This window comes from Eretmochelys imbricata, chromosome 14 (genome assembly GCF_965152235.1).
Source record: "Eretmochelys imbricata isolate rEreImb1 chromosome 14, rEreImb1.hap1, whole genome shotgun sequence".
NCBI classification, from domain to species: Eukaryota; Metazoa; Chordata; order Testudines; family Cheloniidae; genus Eretmochelys; species Eretmochelys imbricata.
The window spans coordinates 48,321,466-48,339,362 of NC_135585.1; the positions used below are offsets into that span (position 1 = coordinate 48,321,466).

Below are 17,897 nucleotides of genomic sequence, written 5' to 3' on the forward strand. Positions count from 1 at the left end.
AGCCTCAAGTTATTATTTGTAGAGGGGTAACACCCCTCGAGCCCCAGGCACCTGCCGTATAAACTCACGGGGTCTTGCCCTAGGAGGATGGTTCCAAACGTTAAATGATCCATTGCAAACTTGGTGAACGGCAAAAAATGGTGATAGGAACAAATCCAGATTTTTCTACAATTGTTTCAATTGTTGTATTCAAGAGTTACCAAAAATTCCCAAAACCTAACCCATGTCCCTCACGTGACTTGACACAAGCTTTGAGAACATGTTTGTATTAGAGCTGAGTGGGTCTAATATTTATCTAATGCTCTTTTTTTAATGTCAGAATTAGATCTGGAGAGCCTGTCAGCAAAAAAACCTCAAGAGTTTGCAGGTGCCTAAGTAGCCCCTGGAATCACAGTTAAAGTTGCCCCCCCCCCCACCCCCACACTCAAAATCTGAAATGCCTGCCCCGAGTGAGGGGTTAGTCCCCTGCTCACTCACTCCCCAAAGCTTGTTTGACCAGATCCAGGAAAAGAAATCTGGCTGGCTGCTGGGAGGGGCAGCCCCTCACCCTCTCCTACCCCATGGGGCGGGGGAGCTGCCTTGTGTCCCCCCCCGCCCTGCCCCAGGCTCTCCCCTCCCCCAGCCAGTCTGCGCTTGCTCTCACAGTTTCCCTCCAGCCACCCCACATCCCCCCTCCCCCTGCATCGCCCCATCATCCCTGTCCCTCCCCCATCCCATCCTGCCCGCCTGCATCCCCATCACCCGCCTCCTCCCCCCTTCTCCCGTCCTGCCCACAAGTCCCCCTGCATCTCTTTATCCTCTGCCCCCTGCAGCCCGGGGGTGCCGGGGCGGGGGGCGGGTCTCTCTTACCTTCGCTCCGAGCAGGGGCCCCCCGGGGCAGGGGCCGGGCCGGGAAGGGGCCCTGGCCGGGCTGGGGGCTCTGCCCTGGGAGAGGCTCCCGGGGAGCAGCGGGCAGGGCCCGGCTGGAGGTTCCCCTCTCCCGGCTGCAGCCCGGGCTCCGGGCTCCGGGCTCCCAGCACCAGCCGCCGGGGCGCGGGGATCTCGCCGGGAGCCTGGGAGCCGGAGTCCCCGCAGCGGCTGCGAGTCACTTCCTGCGGCCGGGGACTGACCCCAGCGATCGCTCCCCCCAGAGCCGCCCCCCAGCTGCTCCTGGGTCCTAGCGATCAACCCACCGTGCTGCAAAGAGAAAAGGAGGACTTGTGGCACCTTAGAGACTAACCAGTTTATTTGAGCATAAGCTTTTAAGCAAAAGCTTATGCTCAAATACATTGGTTAGTCTCTAAGGTGCCACAAGTCCTCCTTTTCTTTTTGCGAATACAGACTAACACGGCTGTTACTCCGAAACCCACAGCGTTTCTGGTCACAGGCTACAAGCAGGGCTGAAGAAGAGGTGGCGTTGTCTGGACGGGCTGAGCCAGACTTGTAGGAGACACAAGGCGAAGGGAGAGAGAGGAGAGAGCAGAACTAAGGTGGGGAAGGAAAATGATGCGTGAGGGGAAGGGTGACAGCACAACCCCAAGTCACATGCCGGGGTGGTTCAGGATTTAGCCGAAGCTTGTGGAAGAGAGGATGTCGGCTGGTTCCCCCTCTCTGGTTAGCCCTGCTCAGGTCGTCTTTCAGCAGCAGGATGATGAGAGCCCAGTGGTGCCATGCTGGGCCCCAGGAGACAGTGGGTGTGAGACATACCCTAGGGTACAGTCTGTTGAACTGCTTAGTTCTCCATCCCAGGGCATCTTTCACACTGCTTCCCCCTTCCAACAACAAACCCCTTCAGGCTCTTCTCCCACACAGCCACCAGCCTTCAAAGTCACTCCCAGCTATACAGGACTGAGTGCCACTAGCCAGCCACTCACGAAGTAAACTACAGAGCAACATAAACCAATTCACTAGTCCTAGCCTTGCACCCCAGAAATGTGAGTCTTGTACTGCCCAGTCTGTGCACTGTGCTGTCCAAGCTCTTTAATTCGTTTGTCCTCCCCACAAAGGATGCTGGTCAGGCAACAGCCTTGTTATCTGAAGTGAAATTCCCCAAACACTTCGAGGAAAACACACTGGTTTGGATAAAACAACAAAACAAGTTTACTAAGGAGAGAAAGGTAGATTTTAAGTGGTGACAAGTGATAAAAGTGTAAAAGGTCCAATTTGGTTAAGCAAAAATAAATGGTCAACATGGATTTTAAATTCTACATTTTATCAACCTAAGTAAGATGTGAAGCAAACAGCTTTTCTCACCCCACCCGATGTTGCAGGCAGTTCACAGTTCTTAGTACCCAGACTGGATTTCCTTCCAGCACTTGGTCTCCAGTGCACCTGTTGTCTTTCAAGGCACTTTGTTGCCTTCCAAAAGATGGGGGAAGAGAGGTAAAAATGGAGGCCACTCTTCCTTGTTTTTATACCATTCTCGTCTCCAAGGTTAACCCCCAGCTGGCGGGCAGGCGACAATCAGTCTGTGGCACACATGAACTTCCAACCATTCTTCAGGTGAAAAAACTGCAGTACCCACCTACTGAAGTGAAGAAACAGATTGACAGAGCCAGAAGAGTACCCAGAAGTCTCCTACTACAGGACAGGCCCAACAAAGAAAGTAACAGAACACCACTAGCCGTCATCTTCAGCCCCCAACTAAAACCTGTCCAGCGCATCATCAAGGATCTACAACCTATCCTGAAGGACGATCCCTCACTCTCACAGATCTTGGGAAACAGGCCAGTCCTTGCTAACAGACAACCCCCCAACTTGAAGCAAATACTCACCAGCAACCACACACCACACAACAAAAACACCAGGAATCTATCCTTGCAACAAAGCCCATTGACAACTCTGTCCATATATCTATTCAAGGGACACCATCATAGCACCTAATGACGTCAGACACACCATCAGGGGCTTGTTTACCTGCATATCTACCAATGTGATACATGCCATCATGTGCCAGCAATGCCCCTCTACCATGTACATTGGCCAAACCGGACAGTCTCTATGCAAAAGAATAAATAGACACAAATCAGATGTCAAGAATTATAACATTCAAAAACCAGTCGCAGAACACTTCAATCTCCCTGGACACTCAATCACAGACCTAAAAGTCACAATTTTTCCACAGGTTTCAGAGTAACAGCCGTGTTAGTCTGCATTCACGAAAAGAAAAGGAGGACTTGTGGCACCTTAGAGACGAACCAATTTATTTGAGCATAAGCTGTAGCTCACGAAAGCTTATGCTCAAATAAATTGGTTAGTCTCTAAGGTGCCACAAGTCCTCCTTTTCTTTTTGCAAATTTTTCCACAAAAAACTACAAAAACAGAATCCAATGACAAACTGCAGAACTGGAATTAATTTGCAAACTGGACACCATTAAATTAGGCTTGAATTAAGACTGGGAGTGGACGAGTCATTAGGCAAACTAAAAACTATTTCCCCATGCTAATTTTTCCCCTGTTGTTACTCACACCTTCTTGTCAACTGTTGGAAATGGGCCATCCTGATTAGCACTACAAAAGCTTTTTTTCTCCTGCTGATAATAGCCCACCTTAATCAATTAGTCTCCTTAGAGTTGGTATGGCAACACCCATTTTTTTCATGTTCTCTGTATATCTATATCTATCTATCTATCTATCTTCCTACTGTATTTTCCACTGCATGCATCCAATGAAGTGGGTTTTAGCCCACGAAAGCTTATGCCCAAATAAATTTGTTACTCTCTGAGGTGCCACAAGTACTCCTTGTTCTTTTTTGCTGATACAGACTAACACGGCTCCCATTCTGAAACCAGTACATTTCTTATTCACAACTCCCCTGCTGGTGAATGGCCGGCTAAGCAATCAATGGACACTTAGCACCTGGCTCTGAGGAGCTAGTCTTTCAGATTTACAGAGCACCTGGCTCTGAGGGCGTTTTTCAGCTTTACAGCATGTTTCAGTAACAAACATGTAGCAAAATCTCATAACTCCATACCCAATGTTAATACATACATTTTAATTGAACAATAATGTTCAGCAGACAATGACTTTTCATATGATACCTCACAAGGCATACTTTGTAGAAGTTTTATCTTCATTTTATAAAAGTGGTGACCATAATAGTGTAGAGCAGTGGTTCTCAAATTCATTTAATCGGGCCCCCTTCTTTGTGGCTGTCGCAATTTAAACCCCCAACCCCACAAGTACATATATACCTTCCCCTATATTTTCCACTCCATGCATCTGATGAAGGGAGTTCTAGAGCAGGAAAGCTTATGCCCAAATCAATTTGTTAGTCTCCAAGGTGCCACAAGGACTCCTCGTTGTTTGAGCTTTTCGCTGACACCCTTGAAGGCATGTTGGTGTAAATATTATTACACTAGTGTGCAGGGCATGAATTCAGGGGTACTTGTTATACTAATAAAATAAAAACCAGCAGGATCTTATTAAAGGGGAAAAGGCAAAATACCACATTTATTGTGAATACAGAAAGAATCATAGTAAGCAGTTAGTTATAGCTATAACATTCCATTCAGTCTCATATTTATTCACACATTCATTCATACAAACACACACACAGGTTCTGCAAGGTTGTTATCATAGTTACCAGCCTTAGAGTTGCTCATGCCAAGCCACTGGCCAGGTGGCCTGGACATGAGCAGGGAGCAGGGCCTTGTCAGATGCTCATCTGATGCTCCTGGAAGTTGGTTTGCAAAATCAGACCCCCAAAATTCTCACTTTCTAGAGTCCATTTTTATAGGAATTTCTTCCTATGCCAGTCTATGGGAATTGCTTCATCATGCTGTTGCTGAATCAATCAGCAGATGTCACATTTCCTGACGGCTCCATGCTGCCAGATGTTGTCTTGTTCTTTGGTTCTCCCATTCTTGAGGCTGTTGGGTGGATTCCAGTCTGCCCTCCGGGGGTCCTCTGGTTATTTCCACTTGACGCCTTCTTCAGCCAATGGACACTGCATTCTTAGGCTGGCACCTCCCTGATCATTCAGTTATTATCCACACCAAGCATCCATCCACATACATCCTCTATCTCTATTTTAATCACAATTGTTAATACAACAAAAGGGCGGGGAGTCTCTGGGTGCTGTTTCTGTTGTTACAGAGTATTACTTTGAGTCTCCCTCTCTGTGAATTGCTTTGAGAACAGACTCTGTCTTAGAATGTACTAACGCAATTAGCAGCTTGCAAGTTTCACACATAGAGGGAGAGATACAGTACCAAAAACCAAGAGAGCTCTTAATTAGTAGTACCCTGGATTTTAAACTATGGGGAATCAAACTCATTTGTGATTTTAATACAGAACTTCTTTAATATGATCCAACCTGCTGCGGGTGTGATTAGAGAGTTATAGACCTTTTCACTTTCAGGGTGATGACAGGAGAAAATACTGATGAGCTCAAGTGAGACTCAACCAAGAGCAAACAGGCCACAGCTTGTTACCAGCACACAAGCTGCACCTGGTCATCACCCAGGGTGTGACCATAATTCTGCTTCTCCCTGGGGAGGGGAGTTAGGAACTTAGATGTTCAGCAGGACACAACAACAATGGGGAATAGGCTGGCATGTCCCTCTGATGAGAGCTGGGGTTTTACTCTGACATGTCACTGGCTAGCCTGTGCTCTGTCTCTTGTGCTGGCTGTAGCCACATAAATCAGGAATTCCTTAGCTGCGTGCCATAGAGTGCTGACTCTTTAGCTTGGTTCCCGTGTGGATTGAAATGTATTCCAAGCTGGGTAAAGACATATGAAATATTTTGCATTTCTCCTGCCCATCAGCATTAACTGAGGTGGCCATGGAGGTGTTAAAGGGCGAAACCTGCTCCAAGAGACGGTCTCTGAGGATTTGTCTGCACTAGGATGTTGATTCTCTTTCTCTTATTGTAAAGTCATACTGTAGATCAGGGACAATTTTTTTTTTTTTTTTTGGTCAGGGTCCTAATTTCTTGGTCAGGGTATATTCAAGGTCCACATTCCAGAGAAAACAATACAACAATAATAACAATAATGATAATAAAAGATTTTGCAGTCTGTTCAAAAGTGTCTGGAGATCCAGATTTGTCCCCTGGCCCGCCTATTGACCAACCCTGGTGTAGACAATGCAAATGGTAGTTTCACCTCAGTGTAGAGAGGAACACTATGGGGTGGGGTGCATCTCGATCAGGTACAACAAGGTGAAGCTGTGACTTACCTTGTCTCCAGCAGGCTTGTACAAGATCTGTTTCTCATGTTTGGGGACCCTTAGTTAAAAAAAACCTCTTTTCTCTCAGCATGCACATGGCCTAAAAGGTGGGATCTAAAGCTGGAGACACAGGACTGTGTGACTTTATTTTGGGGGCGATCCCAGTTCAAAGGGCAAGGATGCAGCATCTGGCTGCCAGAGAGCACAAACCTGGAGAAGCTAAATCACAGAGAATAGCCATTTCCAGCTACAACAATGGAGCTAATCACTTAATCACACTGTGATTCCAGGGCAGAAACAAAGGCCAGAATCTCACTGGCTGTCACTTAGCAAAGCTGTGTTGACTTTGCTGGATCTAGGCTGATTTACACCAGCTGGGAACATGGCCCCATGCTTTATGTATTTCTCTTACATGTGGGAAGTTGAAAACCTACTTTAAGCACCCGGCTTTAATCATGGAGACGCTCCCAGTACCTACAGAATCATGACTTTGTCTGTTTTGTGTATTTAGACAAGAAGCTCTGTCCCTTAGGTGCTGTCTCTCATGCTCTGTATATAGACTACCATGCTGAGCACAATAGAGCTTCGGTCTTGGGTGCAGCTTCTAGCTGCTACCGTATTAAAAATAATCTTGGTATCCATAGAAACAGTTACTTTGCAGTCAGAGAAGAAGGAAACTGGGGAAAGTTGTGGTGTGAGGAACAGACCGAATATCAGTAGAGAGAAACCCCCAAGCCAAGCAAACTATATTCCCAATCCTGCAAAATCTTACACGTTTCATTGTACTACTGCACTGCTAATGGCCCCATTGCTTTCAAGAAGCAAAGGAGTACTTGGGGCACCTCAGAGACGAACCAATTTATTTCCATGTGTCTGAGAGAGAACGGGGCAGATGGTAGGGCTGCTCCGGGCACTGCTACTGCTCCGGACCAGGAGCAAGGCAGAGTGAAGATTCCATCATCTTCCTCTGCATCCCCCACTCCTGAGTCAGGGCTTCCTGCCGGAGATCAGCAGGACAGGATCGGAGGCATTAGAAGGGCCACAAAAGGTATGGGGCATGCCTCGACTTTTTGAGGGGGAGAAAAGCTTCCTCATCCGTGAGTCTTCAATGTTTCTCCTGTGGTTGTCCCTCTCACAACCGGTGGCCAGGGACCACTTAGGGGAAACTAGTGACTTTCGCAAGGGTGCTAAATGTCCTGCATGGAGCTGCACAAACTTTAGCAGCTATGGGAACAGGTTACTGCCATGGCCTGGGCGGGCAAGAGATAGGAAGTGGCACCTGCAGGCCCTGCTCCATAATTGCATAAAGGTCCGAGATCTTTGCATTATTGTGAGAACTCCTGTAGCAGGAGCCAAAATCCACTTCCTTTCCATAAATATGCACGGGTGGGCAGTGCCGTGCTATTCACACTACACTGGGAGTAGGCAGGAGGAGATCAAAAAACAGGTGGATTTCAAAAGAAATTGTAATTTCGTCTTTTGGAAGAATGTCGTCATTTTTCAGCCAATATCACGATTTTTGGGGGTCTGACTCATGATATTTGAAGTGTTGGGGTGACAATACCACTCTCTATGTGTGAGTATTGTTCCTGCTAACACACTTAAAGGCCCATGGTCTGGTTTTCCTCTCACAACAACTTCACACTGGTGTAGACAGTTCAAAGGGTTCCAGTGGGATTACTTCTGGTTTACACCAGGGTGAGGGAGAAGATAATGACCCCAGAAACCCAGTCAAACTCTTCCTCATTTGTACTGGGGTCAGGGAGAGGGGCACCAGATTGTAGAGAGTTTTATCTCTATGGGAAGTTAGACAGAGTCTGCAACAAGGCAGGCGTGAGGCTGGCTGGGTGACCTCACTGAGCATTCCCATCCCAGACCACATCTGCATTGCTTTCACTTTTAACTTCCACTCTGAATCTGGTGGGTATTTAATGCAAAACGAAGGAGACTGGCAGTGGGAGAAACTAAATGCTACTTTATTATTCCAAAGGACGAACAAAGACAGACTCCATTCCCCACCCCCAGCCCAGCTCAGGGGGGTACTTTTCGGTTCCATCCCAGCACAGTGCCACGCCCAACTCTCACAAGAACCAAAAACAGAGCCACACCTATAAATGATAGAAAAGTGGTGAGAAGCCACGACAGACACTGGGACCCCATCACAAAAGGAAACACTCTGAGAGCAGGGAATTCAAAGATCTCAGAAAGGAGGGATGAGTGTGGGGTGAGTGGGGCAGAGACAGTTTCTCTCGTCCCCACACAGGACACCGCGGCAGATGGGGAGGGGGTGACTAGCAGGGCTCTAGGGCTCCTCATTTCCCTCTGGCCTCAATGCTAGGGGTTGGCCTGGTTTCAAGGCTGCCCAGGTCTGTTGACATCCCTGGCTCCCTTCTTGCCTGTGCCCAACCTCGGCACCTCAGCAATAGGGGGACGCTGCCCCCTCCCCCAATCATTTTTGGGGTGTCGTTCATGGTCCTTTAGATTGCAGGGGAAGCTTCACACAACACTTATAGGTCAGGTCTAGTGTCTCTCTGGCTCTGGTGCAGCGAGTTCACAGTTCTCAGCCTCAGCCGTCTGGCTCTGAAGAGCAAACCCAGCCATTTCCCAGCTCTGTTCTCACCTCCCACCCTCTTCTCCTCCTGACGCTGCGGCTTGGTCTGCGCTCGCAACCTACGTCAGTTGTGAAACTCCACACCCCCAAGCGACGCAGCTGGACCAACCTAACTTCTGGTGTAGACAGCACTATGGCAACAGGAGGACTTCTCCCATCGACGTAGCTGCCCCCTCTTGGGGAGGTGGGTGACCTACGCCGATGGGAGAACCCCTCTCCTTGGTCCACGTAGCGTCCCCCTCGAAGCGCAAAAGCTGCATCAGTGCAGTTCCGCCGCAGCAGCCTCTGAAGGGTGGCTGGGCCCTAAGTCACGTCACTGCAGGGGTCAGGCAGCGATTTCATTCCCCGTTTCCATCTCTGCCTCTCGGACGTGACGCGAGATGGCACCCTCATGCATGTGCTGAGACACACAGACCTTTGCCATTGTTCGAATAAAACAAAGTTCACATCACAAAGGGTAGAATACGGTTAAAATAAAATAAAAAAGGACTATTCTGGCATTCATTAAGTCCTCAGTAAATCTGAGCTACATCTAAACTAAGCCAATATCAAAGTCTGTGACCAAACAGCCTTCTGGAATAGAGAAAAACCCACACTCCAGGGCGGGCTATAAAACACTTTTACATTCATAAAGTGAAATCGCAGAGAACCTGAAGACTCAAAATCAGGAAAATAAATGTAGCCATTTTCTTCCAAAGTGGCTAAACTGTCTTCACCTCTTGCCTAATAATTCGGTTGTATGAGTTACAAAAGTTTTAGCAAAAAGAAAAGGAGGACTTGTGGCACCTTAGAGACTAACGAATTGATTAGAGCATAAGCTTTCGTGAGCTACAGCTCACTTCATCAGATGCATCCGATGAAGTGAGCTGTAGCTCACAAAAGCTTATTCTCAAATAAATTTGTTAGTCTCTACGGTGCCACAAGTACTCCTTTTCTTTTTGCGGATACAGACTAACACGGCTGAAAAGTTTTAGCATCATCATAAGAAATAAAAAAAAAAAACAAAAAAAAACTTCCCATCTACAAATGATCTAGACTAGCACAGAAAAGTCTGGAAGCAATTTCAGCAATACATAGAAACCGATCAGAAAAGTAAACTGTGCTTTGAGGTTCTTTGGGATTCCTCCCTTCCCCTTCCTTGCAGGTCTGTCACACTTTCTTCTCCAGCCCTCCAAAGTCTCATGGAGGATCACAGAAATCAAAGCTGATTCTTAAGCACCTAGAGCCAGGGACACGGTGGTAAGTGTCACCTTAGAAGGCAGAGGGGTAGAACAGGGACAGGATAAAACTCTCCATCGCTTGGACAGAGGCTGCTGTGTGGAGGGTGATGGTGATACAGGAAGGAGGGGATACCTCGGACTCACCCTATTGCCCTGAAATACACAGAAGCTAAAACATCACATTTTACTATCCCTGCTCCCACTTTTTTAGCATCTGTTTAGTTCTGCCCCCTAAGGGAGAAAATGTACAAACACTCAATGCTTTTCAGCACGGCCTGGAGTAATGTGAGACTGGCTGGGAATGAGACAATCCGGCCCCAAAGGGGGAAAGTCAGGGACTACCGATCACTCTGCTCATGGCGAGGATCAGACTAGATAATATACTTCAGGGTCAGTGTGACTAGAAAGAGTGTTGGAGCGTCAGGGGAGACGAGCTGGCTAATCCCAACCATTTTCCAACCATAGACAGATGCTCGGAGGCTGATGCTGCCGAGGCAGAGGTGGGATCTCCAGGCCTCCCACAAAGGGCCCTGTGGGAATCAGCCCCTCTCAGTGGTGCTGTCTGAATGCAGCGGGGGCAGGGAGAAGGGGCAGAGGGGGTGAGTGAGGAGAGGCAGCACCTCTCTACCCCTGTGCTCTCCCTCTCCTCTTATCCCATGATCCCCAAACACTCGATAGCCCCAGCACCCAGCTCCCCCTGCTTCCCAGCTCCCCCAGCCCCAACCATTCAATCCTCAGTGTCCTCCCCAGAACCCATCAGCCTGGTCCCTCAATATTTGATTCCCCAGAGCCCAGCGCCCTGGGGGATTCAGGGAGGGGAGGAATAACCAGCTCCAGGGACACTCCAGGTAAGTGGGGGAGCCCAGCCCAGGGGCTGCTGGAAGATGGGGGATGGAGATGGGTGTCAAGAGTGAAAGTGGGGCCTGGCCCAAGTGTCCTTCTACTCATCTCCATGGCAGGGGGATCCCGGCTGGGAGGGGAAGGGAGATGGGGGAACTTCAGCCAGGCAGAGGGAGCAGCTGGAGGACTTTCTCTCTCTCCCTTCCCCCCTGTGGCCCATCAGCTCAGCAGCCAGGGCTGTAGCAGGGAGGAGGGGCTGATCGGGGCTTCTCCCTCTCTGCCTGGGGTTTGCTTAGACCAAGCAGAACCAGAGGGTCACTGACTAGCTGATGATCAGCTGCTGCTGGATCCTCACTCCAGTGATGGGCAGCTGGGTCCTTGGGAGCCAAATGCCCCTGATGTGTGTGGGAATGAGGACATTGATTACTGTGGCTTAGTCAGAGCCCTGAGAAAATTTCCGTGCTGTGTGCAGGAGTCTCTCATGTCCAACTTTGTCTTAGCTCCACTTGGAGCATTTTCCACACTGAGAACATCTCAGAGGTTTCTTCCCTATGTAGATTTGCCGGTGCCTGATACTCCAGGAGCACCAAATGAACCTTTCCCCACATTCAAGCTTTCTCTGTTGTGTGGATCACTGATGTGTGAGCTCAGATTGAATCTCAAACTTTAGTGGATTCTCTGATGTTTAATGAGGTGTGATCGCTGAATGAAGCTTTCTCCACAGGCAAGGCATTTATGAAGTTTAGATCCTGTGTGGATTCTCCCATGTTTAATGAGGTTTGATCTCAGTGTGAAACTCTTCCCACAGTCCAAGCACTTATGGGGTCTTTCTCCCGTGTGGATCCTCTGATGTATTATAAGGGTAGAGTTCCACAGGAAACATTTCCCACAGTTGAGGCATTTCTGAAGTTTGTCACCGGTGTGAGTTCTGTGATGTGCAACAAGATCAGAACTCCCAATGAAACTTTTCCCACACTCAAGGCATTTATAGGATCTTTCTCCCATATGGGTTCTCCTGTTGAGTGAGTTGTGACCTGCAGCTAAAGCTTTTCCCACAGTCCAAGCACTTATGGGGGTCTCTCTCTCCTGTGTGGATTCTCTGATGCCTAGTAAGGTTTGATCTCCATGTGAAACTTTTCCCACAGTCCAAGCACTTATGGGGTCTCTCTCCGGAGTGGATTGCCTGATGTGTAACAAGGGCTGATCTCAATGTGAAGCTTTTCTCACAGTTCAAGCACTTATGGGGTCTCTCTCCAGTGTGGATTCTCTGATGTGTTATAAGGCCTGACTTCCAACTGAAACTTTTCCCACACTCCAAGCATTTATAGCGTCCCTTTCCTGGGTGGACTGTCTGATGTGCAAGAAGTGCTGATTGCTGTGTGAAACTTTTCCCACAGTCCAAGCACTTATGGGGTCTCTCTCCTGTGTGGATTCTCTGATGTGTGATAAGATTGCACTTCCAACCAAAAGAGTTCCCACAATCGAGGCATTTATAGGGTCTCTCTCCACTGTGGATTCTCTGATGGCTAGTAAGGTTTGATCTCCATGTGAAACTTTTCCCACAGTCCAAGCACTTATGGGGTCTCTCTCCGGTGTGGATTGCCTGATGTGTGATAAGATTGCACTTCCAACCAAAAGAGTTCCCACAATCGAGGCATTTATAGGGTCTCTCTCTTCTGTGGATTCTCTGATGGTTAGTAAGGTTTGTGCTGTTAGTGAAGCTTTTCCCACACACCAAGCATGTATATGCTCGCTCCCCTGTGTGGACTCTCTGATGTCTAATAAGATGTGATCTCCATACGAAACTTTTCCCACAGTCCGAGCACTTATGGGGTCTCTCTCCGGTGTACATCCTCTGATGTGTAACAAGGCCTGATCTCCGTGTGAAACTTTTCCCACAGTCCAAGCACTTGTGAGGTCTCTCTCCTGTGTGGATTGCCTGATGTCTAATTAGCTCTGACTTCCCACTGAAACATTTCCCGCACTCGAGGCATGGGTAGGGATTTTCTCCCGTGTGGCTTCTCCCATGGTTATTAAGAAGTGAGCAGGTATTGAAGCTTTCCATACAGTCCAAGCATTGAAGAGGTTTCTCTCCAATATGGATTATCTGATGTTTCACAAGGTGTGATCTCAGAATGAATCTTTTCCCACATTCAAGGCACTGGTAGGGTTTTTCTTCCTTGGGATTTGTGTGGTGAGCTGTGGAATCCTTGTCTCCTCCCCCAGTTTTAATAGATTCATCCACTTTCTTCCTTGGGTGGTTTCCCAACAACCTCTCTGACCTGTGCCAATTTCCCCAGGCTTCTCCCTCCTCTAAGCACTGGGAAAAATTCCCTTCAACTCTTCCCACAAAGGTCCCCTGTGGTTCCACTTCCCCAGGAACTTCCTCATGGTGATTCCCTTCCTCGTTCTCACTCCCTTGCTCATCACCTGCTGGGAGAGAGACAATCAAGGCAGGAGTCATTGTGCTGGGGAGAAAGAGGAATCTGCTAACACTGTGAGTAATTGGATTCTGCCTCTACTTCCCACCCAAACACTCATGCAGAAGGAAAGTTGGGAAGGAAACTCCTGCAGCTAACAGGCTGGGTGGAAAGACATGAGCAATATCTGCTGACTACGGCCCTACTCCGGCTGAGATGAGGAACAACTGAGGGCTCTTACTCACACCACATTTCTGGGATTCTCAACTTTTTCCTTAATTCGCCCGATGGTTTCTGTCAGTCCTCACCTGTGCAAGTGCCTCTTGGGATCTCTTTTTCCACCGGGGCCTGGAGATCCGGGACCCACGGCCCTTCCCCTCGTTCCAGCCGGGCGATCAGGTCAGGTTTGGGAAAGGGAAATCCTGTGCAGGGGGTGAAATCAGACCAGATCAGGTTGCATGGAGGATTGGGAGTGTGTCTGTCACAAAGGACAATCCAGGAGTGGAACCTGTCCCCCTGCTGTGCTGGGAGAATAAGGAATCCAAAGGGACAGGAACATGGTCACTGAGCCCCCTTGGGAGAGGCAGATGTCTGGGGAGGTGGAGAGAATTTTTACACCCTCGCTAGGAGGTTGCAGGATCTCTGCACTCTGGGGCCCTTGCTGATGCACACACAGCTCTGGAGTTACCCCTGTAGAGCCCAGAGCCCTCCCCAGGGCTGGAGCTAGTCCCAAGGAGGGAGGTGAACAGGGATTCTGTGTTCAAATGAGAAACAATACACACAGGACAATATATGGCTTCTTGGCCTTGAAAGCTGGAATGGTGGGGAGGGTTTAGCATGTCCGTTTTGACACTCTGGTCCCATTGGAGGGGGCTGGAGATGCAGGTCTCTCTCACACGGCAGCTATGGACTATGGAACCCATTCCCCTCTCAGCTAACTGACCAGGGAAGAACCTGAACAGAGTCAGAAATGCAGGCCAGAAACTTTCTAAGAACCAAGGGGACAGGAATCCCTTACCCAGCGAGGTCACCGTCTCGTAGTTCTCCTGCATGACGTCCCTGTAGAGGGCTCTCTGAGCGGGGTCCAGCAGAGCCCCCTGCCCCTGGGTGAAATGCACAGCCACCTCCTCGAAGGTCACCAGCATCTGGAACAACAGGAGTCCCCCCTCAGCACCTGCTGCCCCAGCCACAACCCCACTGGTCACACAGGGAAGGAAGAAGAAAAAATGAACATCTCGGAAGCTCGGGGGGGCCGAGAAAATCAGAATCCCACCCCCACCCTGCTCGGAGCAGCCAGGACACTTCAGGGGGTGGGAGAAGGTGAGAGCTCCTTGTTCCCCCAGCAGACGGAGCACGGCATTTCTCATTTCACACATGCCTGCCAGCCACAGGCAGATACAGGAAGCAGAGCTCTGAGCCGGGCACAGGGACAGGAATCCCGACAGCTTCCCTTCGTATTTCACAGCAGCCTCTGGCCAGTGGGGTCAGGTTCCAGCACTGTCAGTCTGGAAAATGTTCTCAGCCCTGCTGAGGGGGGTGTTACCCAGTGGTGAGCTGGAGTCAGTTCGCACGTTCATGCGAACCGGTTGTTAAATTTTGAAGCCGGTTTAGAACCAGTTGTTAAAGGGGTCTGGCCTGTCTGATCTCTCGGCTGGGGAGGCTCCCGTGAGAATCCCTTTTTCATTTTTACTCACCTGGCGGCGCTCCGGGTCTTCGGTGGCACAGTGGCGGCGGGTCCTTCACTCGCTCCAGGTCTACGGTGGCACTTCAGCGGCACGTCCTTCAGGACCTGCCGCCGAAGCGCCGCCGAAGACCTGGAGCGAGTGAAGGAACCAGTTCTTCAGCTTTTGGCAGCTCATCACTGGTGTTACCTGTTTCAGAAATGGGGGAATGTTTCCCCCAGCCAATGGGCCAGCTCAGAAAATCAACAGGTTTATCACACCCTGTCTCCTCCCTCCCTCTCCCTCCACCCGCCCAGCAGCTCCCTGAAAATCCCCTACCTGAGCTGGCTCCATCACAGCCATTTCCCTGCCCTGTCTCCTGGGTCGATCTGGAGCAAAATGTGGACGTGATTCCTCAGCCTGTCAGGGCGAGAGAGGCAATGGGAGGGGAGGGGGGTTTCAGAAGGTGCTTGAGTCCATGTGACACCCCCATTCCCCCCAGGCTCTCTCCCTGCACACAGACGCTCTGGACTCTGCCATGCTGGAAAGAAACCAAGTTTATTACAACCCAGGCCAGGCCCATCCCAGCAGGACTAAACCCGCCGGGGCAGTTTTAAACTCTCCCCGTAACAGCATCTCTGCGCCAAAAAGAGCAGAATCAAAGGAGCCACTTCAAGGGATTGCCCTACAACGTAGTGCAGTTGTCACCAACCAGTGGACCCTGGAGCCTCTGACAGTCGACCTCGATCACAGGCCGCTAAATGTCCAGCGGTGCAACGGGGCTCAGACAGGCTCCCTGCCTGCCCTCGCCCCATGCCGCTCCCGGGAGCAGCCGGCACGTCCCTGCGGCAACGCAGCCCCTGGGGGTGGGGCACAGGGGGGTCTCAGCTCGCTGCTCCTGTCTGCAGGCCCTGCCCACGCAACTCCCATTGGCCAGAAACGGGGAACTGCAACTGGATGCTGTGGGGGCGGTGCCTGCAGAGAGGGACAGGGCGCGCAGCTAGGTCTGCCCCCCCCAGGCCACAGGGACCTGCCGGCCACTTCCAGGAGTGGTGTGGGGGCAGGGTAGGCAGGGAGCTGCCTTAGCCCTGCAGCACTACTGCCTGAGGTAAGTGCTACCCCGCCGGAGCCTGCAACATGCACCCCCTCCCAAACCCCAACCCCAGCCCAGAGTGCCCTCCCAGAGCCAGCACCCCAAACCCCCTCCTGTGCCCTGAGCCCCCTCCCCCAGCCCTGAGCCCCCTCATGCACCCAAAGGCCCTCCCAGAGCCTGCACCCTGCACCCCCTCCTCTACCCCAACACTCTGCCCCAGCCCAGAGCCCCCTCCTGCACCCAAACTCCGGTCCAGAGCTTGCACCCCTCACAGCCTTCTGCACCCCAACCACCTGCCCCAGGCTCAGCCAAGAGCCCCCTCCATACCCCAAGCCCCTCAGGCATAGGCGCCGACTCCGTGGGTGCTCTGGGGCTGAAGCACCCACGGGGAAAATTGGTGCCTGCAGAGCACCCACCAGGAACTCCCCACCCGAGCTCACCTCCGCTCTGCCTCCCCCCCCGAGCACGCGGATGGGTCCTGCTTCTCCCAGGGTGGGGATTTGGGGAAGGGATCCAATAGGGGCAGGGAGGGGGTGGATTTGGGGCATGTACTTTGGGGAAGGGGTTGGAAGGGGGGCGGGGAATGGGGATGGGGTGGAGTTGGGGAGGGGCAGGGAGCAAGCGGGCACGAGCACCCACTGGTGCTGAGGGAACTCGCCCTCAGCCCCAGCCCAGAGCCTGCACCCCCTCCAGCACCCCAAGCCTCTGCCCCAGCCCAGTGAAAGTGAGTGAGGGTGCAGGAGAGCATGTGATGGAGGGAGGGGGGATGGAGTGGGGCGGGGCCTCAGAGAAGGGGCAGGGTAGATCCAAATTCAAAAGTTGTTCTTTTGGCTCCCATTAGGCAGATCAGTCCCTCCCACTGCTAACAGAGTTTGAACCTGGCTATGTCCATAAGTGTAGCAGCTCTAGGACTCACAGACACAGGGAGCCCCTCCCTATGCAGGCCAAATGCACTAGCTGGTCCCTGAAAGGAGCCCTTTGTGAAGAGTCACTTTTCTGCCCAGCCCCCAGCCCTTTCCCACATCTCATCATCTGCAGGCTCCAACTCAGAAGCTGGGGTCAGCAGAGCCCCAGGGGCTGGTTCCAGCCACTGGAGAAAGTCCCCACCCTGGCTGGGCACAGAGGGGCTTTAACAAAGGTCTCTTCTCTGCTGGGTAAGAAGCAGCTTCTCAGTCTGGGCTCACAGGTCTAAATGCAGCAGCTTCTGATCCGGGGAGCTGCACTCCAGGGCTATAATTACATGGGCAGGGAGACACACACCAGCCTCCTCTTCTCCCTTAGCCAGAACTGGAGCCCTCTGGTGGCAACACCTGATGAATGAGCTGCCCTGGTCTCCCCCTGCAGCCCCCAGGGACAGGCAGGTGGAGGCTGATCCCATTGGCCCATCCGCACTCAGCCCCTGCCATACCCAGCAGTGACTCTGGTCTGACACCGGGTGTGGCTGAGATCTGAATGCTGTACAGAAATCAGCCCAGGGCCTTGGGCAGCCCGGGCAACCCTGAACAGTCAGGAAATAGACCCCCAAAGGTCATGAGTTTGTCTTTTATTAGAAATCAAATAAGAAGGTGGGAGCAGGGTGTGGGTATGCGGGAAGGGAGGGGGTGGCCTGTGCATATTTGCCTTGGAGCTTCTGAGCCGTGAGGGCAGGGGGGCCAATTGCAGGACTCAGCCCACCCCCCAAGGAGTTTCATGCAGGCGCTGTGGTCCCAGGTGGAGCTCTTAGTCAGTGCGGAATGTGAGTTCTGCAGAGAGTCAGTATTGTGTTGACAAACAGAGGCAGGGTGATTAACATAAGAAAGTGGTGGTAATTGCCTGTAAAACAGGAATCCCTTTTCAGGAAGTGGGGGGAAGGGAGGGGAGTGTTTTAAGAAAGAATATGGAGGACTCTCTGTGCCAAGGT

The 17,897-nt window shown here is 51.0% G+C and overlaps 1 protein-coding gene across 1 annotated transcript; it reads right to left on the reverse strand.

The window, feature by feature from the left end:
* Nucleotides 1-10,772: 10,772 nt before the first annotated feature.
* Nucleotides 10,773-15,267, reverse strand: LOC144274849 (uncharacterized). The gene is given in 5 exon segments (XM_077833948.1): nt 10,773-11,841; nt 11,843-13,256; nt 13,552-13,665; nt 14,262-14,388; nt 15,244-15,267. Coding segments are annotated over 5 exon segments (2,031 nt in total). The 3' UTR covers nt 10,773-11,489.
* Nucleotides 15,268-17,897: the final 2,630 nt, after the last annotated feature.